This window comes from Dendrobium catenatum, unplaced genomic scaffold, assembly GCF_001605985.2.
Source record: "Dendrobium catenatum unplaced genomic scaffold, ASM160598v2 original_scaffold_235663, whole genome shotgun sequence".
In the NCBI taxonomy this organism is placed as follows: Eukaryota; Viridiplantae; Streptophyta; class Magnoliopsida; order Asparagales; family Orchidaceae; genus Dendrobium; species Dendrobium catenatum.
The window spans coordinates 880570-893555 of record NW_021554071.1 but is presented as its reverse complement, the minus strand read 5'-3'; the positions used below and the strand labels follow the sequence as shown (position 1 = coordinate 893555).

Sequence of the window (12986 nt, the reverse complement as noted above, 5' to 3'; positions counted from 1 at the left end):
AATTATTTGATATTAATAAGATTTTCTTTTTCTCAAATAAGGTCGGTGTTATTTATCAAAAGGTTTTCTTATTACAGGGCCAATCGATGCCCGACAAAAACGGACGGTCGAAAGAATCGCGTAGGTGACATTTTCACGCAAGCTCTCAAGCATTTTCCATTTTTTGCAGATACAACCCTCCCAGCTCTATAAAAAGTGCTTAACCAACGCCCACTCTTCTACAACCAAAACTCTTCAGCTATTGCCCGTTCAGCTTTGCTTCCACAACGACGGCCTGTTGCCATGACAAGCCACTACAAAGGAGATAAATCAGACAACCTGATGATACATGACAAGGTATTAATCATCTTGCCTCTGTTATTATCCTCACCCCCGAGGGAAAATTATTATGTGTGAAACCCGAACGTGTTCGGAGACGAATCTGGGCATGCCACATCACCGGGGCCGAATTCATCCGGTAACATGACGTGTCCGGATTCTTTCCCGAATACATTCGGATTCCACACAGAATAATCTCTCTCCCCCCAAGGGGGGGTAAAATATTCATCTTGCCAGCTTAACAAGTTAATTTCCCTATGCTAACATCATTATGATCATTATTAATCTTATTTCAATTATGTGATGTAAGTTTAAGTATTCGGTTGGGATAGCTTTTTTATTGTTTTATGAAATAATTTCTTAGCACATAATTTTTTTGTACTAAAAAGTTATTTCATAAAGCAAAAAGCTGTCTCAAATGAAACGTAAATCTCCTTAAACGTTTTCTTACACATGTTTACTAGGGGAGGAATAGCTTAACCATTAAGCCTCGAGCGCTTGACATCACTTGGGGTGCCGATCATAGATACTGGAAGTTTTCTTCGAGTGATAAGTATGACTCATCATTATTTATGCTCTCAATCCTTATACGGTTTTCTTGCAAATTAAATTATGGCTTCGTTTGGAGCGACTTTTTTCCTGCTTCTTGAACAGCTTTCTAATACAAAAATTTTAATTTTTATACTAAAAAGTTGTTTTCAAGTAGCAATAAAAAGCCGTCCCAAACGAAGCATATATTAGACATTTCGAGTTTCATTATCATTTATAAGGTTGTGAAAATTGGATCAAATATCTAATAGGAAGAAGAAGATGTTTTAAGATTTAATGGTTCAGTTTGATACTTTGATTTGAATCAAGAGTTGATTAAAATAATTTGAATATAATAAATGATATCGTAATGATATAATATTATAAATATATGATTAAAATAAATTGAACTCACGTGCAAATATTATTTCTAATAATTATAAATTTAAATACTTTTGATCTTTAAATTAAGTTTTAGTATAGAGTTATTTTATTTATAAGTTTATAAATTTGATATAAATCATTGCTAATTTATTTTGTATGTTTAAATATATATTTAGGCTTATAGATCATATTAAAAATTTACATTATAAATTTGTACTTATAGATCTTTCATGTCACATCATTTATAATAAATAAATAAATAATTTTATATAATAAAAAATAACTAGATAAAAATAAATATTTTTAACAAAAAATTAAATATTATTCATATTATAAAAAATTAATCAAAAGGTTAAAAATATCTAATGTTTATGCTATGAACTTGAGAATTTTAACTTAATTATTTAGTTCAACTTCACTTGAAAATATTATCTTAATAACATTTAATTATTTATACATATTTTTCATGTAATATTAAAGTTTTATGTATTAGATAAGTAAATAACATAAAATAAAATAATATATATATATATATATATATATATGTAAATCCCCTATTTTTTAAAATTATTAAATATTTTAAGTGATAAATATATAAATAGAATAATTTTGAGTGCCCTGCATGTTGATCCCCAAGCTATCATACTACATAGAATTTACGCATTGTATCTTTACTTTTACAGTTTCAGCCCTGTAGAGCTGCTGCAAGTGAGCTGGTTGCAGGTGAACGGGAAGGCTGAATTGACCTATTTTATTCCAGGAAGGGAGTATTCTGTCAAGTTCAAGGTGGAGCTAAAGCCTGACAACTTCGGCTGGGCTGACCGGCCGGTCTACCTTATGGCGGCAATTGACAGCCGGCGTTCATGGAGGAAGGCCGATCTCGGCACAAAGATTGCCGGAGTAGAATTCGTTGTTCCATTCGGCAACCTTTTGACATTCAAAGTCCCTAATGACACCGATGGCAAGATGGTTGAGTTCGGCATGTATGAAATCTGGAAGGGAACTTGGAAGGGAGGCTTGGTTATCAATGAAGTGGTCATTGAACCAGTATAAAGCTAGCTCATAAGACTCTAACAAGTACTGCAGTGCAAAATGACAATCAGCTAGCCTTCCTTTGTGAGTGTGTGGATCTCATTATCTCAACATTGTGTTTTTCTCTGTCTCTCTGTCGCCTTTCAATTGCATTTTGAACACATGGCGTATGATTTTAATAAATTAATGAATGCTTTGTTTAAGGCTTGGTTTGCTACGGCTATTTTACTGCTTTCTAAAACAACTTTTTAGTACAAAAATTTTTTAAATTAGAATTTTTTTTGTATTAAAATGCTGTTGTAGAAAGCATTCCGAAATCCGCCCCAAACGAAGCCTAAATGCTTTGATATTGTAATAAGTGCTCATTATATGCAATAAATAATGCTTCGATTGAAATAAAGTACAGCTGAGAGTATTTTTTGCCAACGGTTAAATTGGAATTTGTACTGGAAAAAAAAGTTATTAGGATAGTTTGAAAATCATTAAATATGCTTTGAAATTTGTGTTCAGTATTCACTAATCTCAAATCAAATCCAATAATTTCTTAAATTATAAGATGCAATCTGCACATTTGTGCTGCACTCGCTGCATCTCTGTAGTGCAGAATTTATGCTAGTTCTTTTTCTGCTCGGAAATGCTCTGATCTGTTCATCTTTAGAATATTAGAATGACTTTTTTATGAAATCATGTGGTGTCTATCTTCAGAACAAGCAAAGAATACTTATCATCTAAATGAGACAGAATATTTCTTATGGAGTAAAAGAACCGAATATGATTCTCTTCACTTGGTGGCCGCTAAGGAATTCCAAAAAAAAAAGCTGATGATTCAAAGGATGCTTGATGTTAACAAGAATTCTTCGAGTGAATGGCATATATTCTTTCTTTTTTAAAGGTAGCTTTTGATTATATTCTTGGCCTTATATATAAGAGATTGAACTGCATGTGGCATGCTTGGATGTAAAGTTTATGGTTTTCCTCACTGCTGAGTTATTCTTATCTATAATTTTAATTTGATGCAGAAGTTGGACAAATGCTTAAGAATACTTAGTAGGGAGGTGCGAGTTGAGCATATATATTGATTGATGAAAATCCATTAATTCAAAATGTAAGCTAATGATTATGGAACATTATTAATGTATTAAGAATGTAACCCTTATCTTTATAATTTTAATATGGGGCTATTTTTTGCTATTTTCGTGATAATTTTCTTCTCTAATGAGGATTTCCTAAACGGTTATCATTAGGGCTGCAAACGAACCGAACCGAGCCGAATATGTGAGTGGTCATATTTGAGCTCGTTTATTATCAGCTTGTTCATGTTCGGTTCGTGTTTGATTCGAGCTTTATTGTTTGTGTTCAAATTTGGTTCGTTTAAATTAATGAGTGTTAATGTTTGATTCATGTTAGGTTCATGTTTGATTCGTTTAGTATTTATCAAGCTTTAAGCAAATAAGCCTTAATGAGTTATATACGAGCTCTACTTCTAAATGTTCATTAACTTAACAAACGAGCTTTATACGAGTAAATTCATGAACATATATAACAAGTTTTTTCGAGCTACCAAATGAGATTTTATCGAGCTTATTCACGAGTTATGAATCGAACATGAATTGAGCTTCTTATCGAGCTTAATGTCAAGCTTGTTCACGAGCTTCAAATGATGTTGTTGATCAACATAAATGAGTCGAGCACATGAGTGTTCAAGCTTGTTTATTTAAGAATCGAGTATTCAACCAAGATCTTGTGTGAGAGTCATCCGCTCATAAACGGTGCTTGATTGTGATAAAATTTGTTCCAGCTGCAAAGTTTAAGGCAAAAATAAAGATAACTTCTAAATGAATAGAGCCCAATAAATATCTTTCATATAGAGTTCATCTATCCTAGATTCGAGTCAATCATACAAGGATTCAATAGACCCTACTTGAATATTTTGAGTTCATTCTCCCATAAGGAGTCGACACATCTTCAGTTTGAAATTCCGAGTTATTACATCCTCTGATAAGTAAATCAATCCATCTTAAAATTCTTAAGATGATCAAGCAAAGCCTACAAGCCTAAAAAGCTTGGCTTAAGCTCCTATATAACAACTAAGCAAAGCCTACGTGCCATAGAATTTTTTATCATATTCATGCCAACAGACCAGAATAATAAAGTTCTTGAATAATACAAGAGTAATCACAATGAACAATAACAAGGTAACGTGTATCTCTGGGATGGTGGTCAATTTGACGGCATTAATTGTTGTGCAATAAACACAGCAAAAATAAAATCACACAACAAAACAGTTCAAAGGACAGGGCGATCTACGTGGTTTGGCGAAGATGCCTATGTTCATGATGAGGGAATGATGATTTCACTATAATGAAGAAACAAATATGGATTACAATTGCTATCAATTCATAGATTTAAGTAAAACAAAATTAAGGAAAAAGCTTTCTAATCTAATCATCAATCAAATCCCAAACAAATCAATTAATTAAGGAAATAATTCATTCCCTAATAAATTACAATAACGAGCCACTAAAACTTTTCAAATAAAAGCTTATTTCGATTTGAAAATAATTTCATATGAACAAACTCCACATCATCTTTCAATTCAAAAAGTGGAAGATGATAAACTAGGCTCTAATATTAGAACAACTGTATCCAGATGATTGCCTATATACCCGGCCCCTCATGAGGGATCAAGCCGAGCGTAGTTCTTTAAACATGTGGACAATCAGTCATGTGTCCTGCATCACTACTGTGGTGACTACATCTCCAAGCTTGCATTAATTGTACCCTTAGATACCTCATAATACTATTTACAACTTGCCAATGACTCTTTCCTATATATAATATGAACCTGCTCATAAAGCCATATGCTTGTGCAATTTATCGATCAAGTTGCTTTAAAATCAAGCCATATTGTGCTACAAGTGTCAAGTAATCACAAGTCAAGTGATTCTTAACCACTGGGGAGAACACCTCATCATAAGCAATATATTCCTGTTATGCAGAGCCTTTTTCCACCACCCTAACCTTGTACTATACATCAACTCTATGATATCCTTCCTTTTTTACTCGTATCTATTTGCACTCAATGGCTTTTCTTACTAGAGGAAGCTTTACGAACCTCTAGTAGCTAAAAAACTTATTCACCTTCTTCAACATCGTTCCTTCCTGTCAGTTTGGAAGTCACGACAGGTTGCCTTTCTTCTAATGGATCAGAAGTAACAACGACAACGGAGGGAGAGAGCTCGTTATGAAGATAGCCATTTTCGCCCTTTATCGTGCTTCTTCGCCCAAATCCCGTAAATCATCAATAATTTATAATCATCTAAGTCCTTATTGTGAATACTTATTGTTTAATTAAAATAATACTAAAAACTAGAAATATATAAAATATTGCTTCAATAATTTATAAACAACTAAGTCATTTTAAATAATGTTATATTATTATAGAAAAAACTTGCTTTAAAACTTTCGGTCTAAATAAATAAAAATTTAGGCATAATCTAATCAGTATTTGATATCTAATTATACTAATAAGTATCAAATTAATTAGTTATTTTTTTAAAAATAATTAATTGTTTAAATAATACTCTTACTAATAATTTAATTAATTTTAAAGTATTATTTAATTAGTTTTAATTATTCATTATATTTTTAATTATATCATTAATCATTTAAATATTTTAATACTAATTAATTATTTAATTATTATTTATAACAATATATAGAAATTATTCTATTTGAAATTATATTTAATCTTACTTATTAGGGATTTTTACATACATAACACTTGAAACTATCCTAAATACATATTCAACATTCAAAGTATTGTATTTACTGATATACCACATATTCAACACAATCTTTTTTTCAATTCTACCACTCCGTTAAGGCCCTTCAGAAATCCCGTCGAGTCGTCGTCGCCCATTCTCCGTCTTCCACATCAAATCCTTCTCCACCAACAATCGTCGCCATCCTTGTCCCTCACCGTCGGCAAGATGATTGGGTATTCTCCACCGTTGCCGGCCAATTCCAGCTCTTTTTTTTCGTCTCATAAACTTACCTTCTCCCGCCGACGAGCATTTAATATGCTTGGAGCTCCAGAAATCTTCCTTCCAATGAGCTCACATCAGTGCTCCAGGAGCCGCAGTCCTCTGAGAGAAGAGCTTTGTTGTTTTTTCTTGCATGCCTCTCAAAATGAGGATCTTTTCTAAGTTTACTAAGGTTTAAGCAACCCACCTTACTTTTTTTTTTCTGATTGAGTTTGATTTATGGTGATTTAGTGTATTAGCTTGTATCCCTGAACGAAGATTGTGGTCTCCTGGGGTTGCACTACCGCGCATTTTCTTATTGCTCCAGTTTTATGTTGTTTTACTGATTGTTTTCTGCATTACCTCTTTGATTTGTGATGTCCTTTGAGGATCTTGTGGGGTTTTGGCATTAAGATTATGAGGAAGGTGATCAAGATGGTGTTTTGGAGGAAGAAGATGATGATGACGATGATGTTATCATGAATGAGGTGATTGTGCATCACTTGAAGCGAAAGAATGTATAATTTGAGCTGCAGATTTTAGAAGAATCAGAGAAGGGGGACCTTGCAACCGAGAGAGCATAAGCATAAGCAATGGAGCAGGCTCCGCTCGCAACCTTGCAGGCGAACACGGATTTTTGACGAGGGTTAGCTAGCTCCAGATTGCCGGAGACATCTCCATGACCGCCGTTGCTCTTGTTCTACTGGCCAACCCCATCTTGTGCGAACGAAAGTAAAATGAGGCGAGACGAGATTTTTGACGGGGGTTTAACGGAGTGGTATAATTTAGGAAAAAGATATTTTAAGTGGTATATTAGTAAATATAATAGTTTGAGTGTTGAATATGTATTAATGATAGTTTCAAGTGTTATGCATGTAAAAATCCCTACTTATTATTTTGAAATAACTAATTACTAAACTAATAATATATTAACTACTTCAGAATTATTTAGTTAGTTATAATTATAAATTATATTATTAACTATCTCATTAATCACTTAAGAATTCTACTACTAATTAATTATTATTTACACAATTAATTATATATTTAATCCTTTATCTTTTAAATTATGTTGATTATATTAATATTTAATTACTAATTATTGAATTAAGTTTAATTATATAATTAATTTATGCAATAATTATACTATTAACTATTTAATTAATTTTTTTGGGAAAAAATATATTTTTAAATATGTTAAATTATATTAATTAAGTTAATCAGCAATAGCTTTGAGGCGTCTAGGGTTTGCCTTTCATCTTCTCTTTTCGTGGTTGCTGTTCAGCTTGGTCGCTTCGCAGAAGGTGTAGACATTGCACGAGTTGCTTCTTCGGCTCCTTCATTGCTGCTTCGCTCCTTCGACGACTTTCCCTTCCCGTCGGATCGGAAGCTACGACATTTTGATCGGAAGCAACGACGGGAGCTCGCTGGCTGTGAAGGTAAGTTTCTCCCTTTCGTGCGCTTCTTCGGTCAAATCCCGTAAAGCCGCCGAACTAGAGGATTTAGTAAATCCGGGATTTACGGTAAAAAGAGGGAAACGGAGGATATATTCCGCCGTGAGATTTACGGGGCGCTCAAATCTCGTCTGGCAGTATAAATCCTGCATAAATCCTGTTGCCAAACAGCTCCTAAATCTTCTCAACATAGCAATGCTAATAATCATTTCTGACAACAATAGCATCGAGCCTTTGTCCCACTGCATGGGGAAATGTTAAAAATCTATGAGAACATTATTTTTCTTGAAGGATGCTTAAGTGAAGGAGCCTCCATCAAATTTTCTTGGTGAAATATTGAGATAATCTTTTTTTCTAGGTTTGTTAGTGCAGGACGTCCTAGAGTTTAGTGCTTCTAGTGCCAATATAACATGCTAAGTGGAAAAATATGCAACAATATGCAAAACTCGCGAGACTTACTGGCTGTTTGGTAGCATCCCGATTTAAGTAGGATTTTGTAAATCCTTTAAATCAAGATTTCGGAAATCCTGAGGGACTAAAATCCTGAAAATTATTTGGTAACATTCATGATAAATCCTCTTAAATCTCATATGACTGCTTGGCTATAGAGAAGGATTTATCGAGCGGACTCTTCCTCTAGCGCCATGGATTTCATAAATCCAGCAAAATACAGAATTTTGAAAATCCGAGATTTAGAGCAAATCGGCGGACTTTTCCATCTACAGCGGATTATGTTTGCCATGAGATTTGGTTTTGCATTTTAGGCCGTTTGGCTGGATTTCACTCAAATTCGCCTCAAATCCGGCCTAAATACTGCTACCAAACAACCCCTTGAGCTATTAATCCAGAACTACTGTTACTATATTTTAAAGATTGAAAAAAATGATAATCCACACCCATGATTGAAATTTATGCAATCAATATAAATTCAAATTGTTATAAATTTGACTAAATTGAATCTCTCTCCAACAAATCAATAAACTTAGGGTGGGTCCATGCATGTGTAAAAATTAGTTTGGAAGGGAAATTTTGAATGGAAAGGGCTGTTTTGGTATTTTGTATGTCTTCTTTATGGTTAATTAGGTGCTTAGGAGGGAATTAGGGATTATATTGAATTTGAATGATAATTTGAGATCTAGGATTTCTTGCTTTGGGCTCTTGGCATTGCCGGAAATTTGGAGAGATGTTCTTCCTCTCGAATCGAAGAACAATTGTATCTTTGCTATTTTACTTCATCGTCTAGTGGAATACAAGTCTCTACTTGAGTTTTCTCTCAGTTTTTCTTGTGAATTTGCTGTTTTCCTGCTGTGGATAGCAGTTTTGCTGTTATTTTCTTATGGATTTGGGTTAGGATTGCTTGCGAACTCAATTATTACCTTAGGGTTACTTGCGAACTTAACTCAAGTGTTTCCTATCATATTTCAAGTAAATACTTGACAAAGGATCAAATTATCAAAATAAATAGAAAAGATGTTCACATCTATAGCAACAATCTTATTCATGAATAATTGTCTTATATGATTTAAAATTTTCGTATTTATAGACTAAAAATTTGCTAAAGAAGTTTGAATTAATTGTTAATAAACTTAATTACATAAGCTAAAATAATCCCGAACAAAATTATGAAATATAAATGAATTAAAATAACTCAAATATCCATGAACAAAATGAAATTAAAAAATTATTTCAACATCAATTCGGCCCAGCTTGGAAACATTTGTTCTGGCAAATTATTTAGTTGATAATCTTCCAATCGATACAGGCATATTTGTTGGATTTTATGTAGAAATATTCATGAATCATCTTTTTAGGTTAATGTTTCCATTTTATATGTTATCTTTGATATTCACCATTAGTTATTGATAAAATTTCATTGCCAACATCTTCAGTAGAAATTAGAAGAATGAGGTGGAAAAAAAGAATAATGAAAAGTTTTTTGTTGGTGATTCATTGTATAAAATTAAGCCAACTAGTATGCTTTCATCCTTTCTATATAATTTTATATGATTCCATTTTTTCTAATTATTATTCTCTAAAGGGTTCTTAGTGGATAGCTTTCAAGATTTAGAGAGGAAAAAATTCTAGTCAACATCTAGAACAGGCTTATAATTGTTATAGTTATAACAAGGTTTCAAAGAATATCTTCATGCAAATAATGTGTGATGCAATAGGGTATGATGCATTTAGATTAGTGATAAAGGATTCATATGCTTGGTAATGGTTTTACAATAGGGCTTGCATATTATATAGAAGAACAACCACTTTAAATAGAAGCAATCAAACTGGTTTAAAAATTAATTATGATAATTATGTACTTTTGATTGAACCATATCGATGAGCTTTGAATTTCTAAATTTATCAAGTGCATTTATCATTTATAAGTCCATTACTATGTTATTGTAATTTGATATTTTTTGATAAATGATAAGTTTATTTTTATAACTTTGTAAATTAAGAAACCAAGTATCAAAAGTAAATTCAATATCATTTTGTTTATTACTCTTAAATAAGATCATCAAATAATTCATTAGGATTTAGGTCATATCTTTCAATTATTTATAAACAATCATATTTTTTTACTTTTATAATCATGAATAGAATAAAATTTTAAATTGAATTTTAAATTCAAGTATTGACTCCTCTCTTATAGGTTTAGTTTTATGAGTGAGTTATGGTGCAGACGCTAATGTATATTCTGGTTTAAGTTATGGTGCAAACATTAGCTTAGTTGTAGAAGAAAAATTAGATTTTGGGTCATTAAAGGAGAAGCATAATATTACGTTAAGTGTTGCAGAGATGAGGATGCTCAGGTGGATGAATGGCTTTACTCTTAGAGACAGTATACGAAATTAGCATATACGTGAAAAGGTTGGAGTAGCTCCAGTGATAGATAAGATTAGAGAGAGTTGTCTTAGATGGTTTGGTCTCACAAAACAGTAGCCTTCTGATGACCTGGTTAGGAGAGTAGATATATGAGATTTAACCTATGTTAAGAAAGATAGAATTATACCTAAAAAAACTTAGTTAGAAAATATTAGAAATGACCTTTCTTTATTAGATCTAAATGATAAATTGACTCTTAACCAAACACAATGTAGAAAAAGGATTCATGTAGCCGATCCCACGTAGCGGGATAAGATCTTGATGTTATTGTTTTTGTTTTTGTTTTTGTTTTTGTTGTATCCATTTGTATTTAGAGCAGCTCTTGCTGTGTGTGTTAGCATCTTTTTAGTTTTAACTGAATTGCCACTCTGTTTAACATGTCTTTCCTCTTTTAAGATGTCAGTGGAGGCCAAATTCTTTCGTTTTCTTAAGATTGTCGGTGTTGGGTTCAAAGCTAGGACAGAATCAGAGGGTCGCCAACTCTTCTTGAGACTGGGTTACAGTCATGAGGTGGAGTTCGATGTTCCACCTGCTGTTCGTGCCTTTTGTTTTAAGCCGAACATAATTTGCTGCACAGGAATAGACAAGCAGCGGGTGCACCAGTTTGCTGCAGCTGTTCGTAGCTGTAAGCCACCTGAAGTTTACAAAGGCAAGGGCATAATGTACATTGATGAAGTTGTAAAAAAGAAGCAAGGGAAGAAATCCAAGTAAAGAGTTTTTGGCAAGGAAGAAAGATTAACATATGAAAATCTTAGTTTATATAAAGTTGTTTCCTTGATTAGCTCTTTCAAATTAACTTTATAGCGATGCCTCCCCACTTGGTGTGTACTTATTTCCAAATCCAACAATGTAACAGCTCTCTTGAACAACTATTAATTGATTTCTTCAACGTATCCCAGAAAAGAGGTGTATGTCATTCTTATAAATTCTGGTTCAATTCAAAGCCCTACATGGAGTCATGGTTGGGTACCCATGGTTTACTCAGACGGGCTTCGCCCACCCACGCTCACCCATGGTGACTTTCGGGATGTCATACCCACCCACTTTTCATGCTTTTTGAACACAGTCTGATGGCCTTGAAGCTTATTACCATTTGCTCTGATTGCAAACTTTCAAGACGCATATCAGAATTTATCATAGTCGCAACGTGGTTAAGTGCCTCACATTATGTAGTGAGGATTGCAGTAATATAAGATATACAGTGATTAGCAATGTAAATCGATTTATCACGCAATGTTGGATATCCACTCATACCCATCCACAAGGCCACAGGTGTACCCATACCCACCCATGAGTATGGGTGGGTACATGAAGGGGTGTGGGTATGGATACCCAATGCAGGGCTGTGTGATTCAATTATTCTGAGAAAAATTTACGTAGCACAGCATACAACTGATCAGACACTTTGTTATATGTTTAATGGAGAGGTTTGGTTCTGTGAATACATATTCTCTTACTAAGTAGAAATGCTCATCCAAGCTTCAGGTTATGGAAGCTTGATTTACTGCTTGAATTTGATGTTTACCATTGCAGAGCAGGAATATCAAAATGTTTATCGATTGCCAAATACTAGAACAGGTACTCAGTAGCTGCATGTTAATAACCCTATAGTGATGCGGTGCATCTTAAATATAATGTCTCAGGAGAAATATACCTATTTTGTACCTATTTTCTAGAATTTTCTATTGATATATTATATCTAGAACAGTTGTAGGAGAAATATATTATATGAAATATTTTTGGAATTACAGTTTCTAGTTTATATTGTTCTTTGCTCTCTTAAGCTGTTTGCATCTCCTTCTTCAATGATTTCCACTGCATCATATATGCTCTCTCTTATTCCATCCCGAAGAGAATACATTCTTTTGTATTCATTTTATTTATGTTTAATTTTCAAAAAATACTTTAGTTGATGTTTTCATAAAAAAATACAGGATAAGACAAGTGCCTTGTATTCTTTAGTATTCATGTTCCAGGCTCGATCCTCAGCAGTGACTCCTCATGCTTTTTAAATAAGTTGTTGTGGTTTGTGGGCCTTTATTGCTTGAGTGCTACGGGCTTTTATTGGCTAATGGGGCGATGTGCCCGTAGGGCCCCTACTATAGATCGGCCAGTGGTGGTATATCTTTTTTTTGGAACGGGAGTATCTATCTGGTGCCACTCCAAAGAGAGCGTTTGGCGACATAACTAATCCCTCGGCGGAACCTAGCGAAGCCACCCACTGGCATTGGATCTACACTTGTTTTGTCCTACTGAAGAGACGAGGCCTTACTATAGGGGATTTAAATCCATGATGGAGGGTTCTCAACCATGATCGGCCACCAACCACCCTAAGCCTCGGTGGGTGTAGTGGTATATCTTC

The 12986-nt window shown here is 33.5% G+C and overlaps 2 protein-coding genes across 2 annotated transcripts; both read left to right on the top strand.

Moving 5' to 3' along the window:
- Window positions 1-182: 182 nt before the first annotated feature.
- Window positions 183-2688, top strand: LOC110116193 (protein PHLOEM PROTEIN 2-LIKE A9-like). The gene is made up of 3 exons (XM_020849684.2): window positions 183-336; window positions 783-871; window positions 1914-2688. Exons 1-3 carry the CDS (start codon window positions 283-285, stop codon window positions 2281-2283), a joined length of 513 nt encoding a protein of 170 aa, XP_020705343.1. The 5' UTR covers window positions 183-282; the 3' UTR covers window positions 2284-2688.
- Window positions 2689-7523: 4835 nt separating this feature from the next.
- On the top strand, window positions 7524-11573 carry LOC110116188 (60S ribosomal protein L6, mitochondrial). The gene is made up of 2 exons (XM_020849677.2): window positions 7524-7726; window positions 11021-11573. Exon 2 carries the CDS (start codon window positions 11021-11023, stop codon window positions 11333-11335), a length of 315 nt encoding a protein of 104 aa, XP_020705336.1. The 5' UTR covers window positions 7524-7726; the 3' UTR covers window positions 11336-11573.
- The last annotated feature ends 1413 nt before the right edge of the window (window positions 11574-12986 follow it).

Coding starts and splice junctions, on each gene's coding strand:
- LOC110116193 (XM_020849684.2), top strand. CDS start 283: ATGACAAGCCACTACAAAGGAGATAAATCAGACAACCTGATGATACAT. Junction 337..782: donor ACCTGATGATACATGACAAG/GTATTAATCATC, acceptor CATGTTTACTAG/GGGAGGAATAGCTTAACCAT. Junction 872..1,913: donor AAGTTTTCTTCGAGTGATAA/GTATGACTCATC, acceptor TTACTTTTACAG/TTTCAGCCCTGTAGAGCTGC.
- LOC110116188 (XM_020849677.2), top strand. CDS start 11,021: ATGTCAGTGGAGGCCAAATTCTTTCGTTTTCTTAAGATTGTCGGTGTT.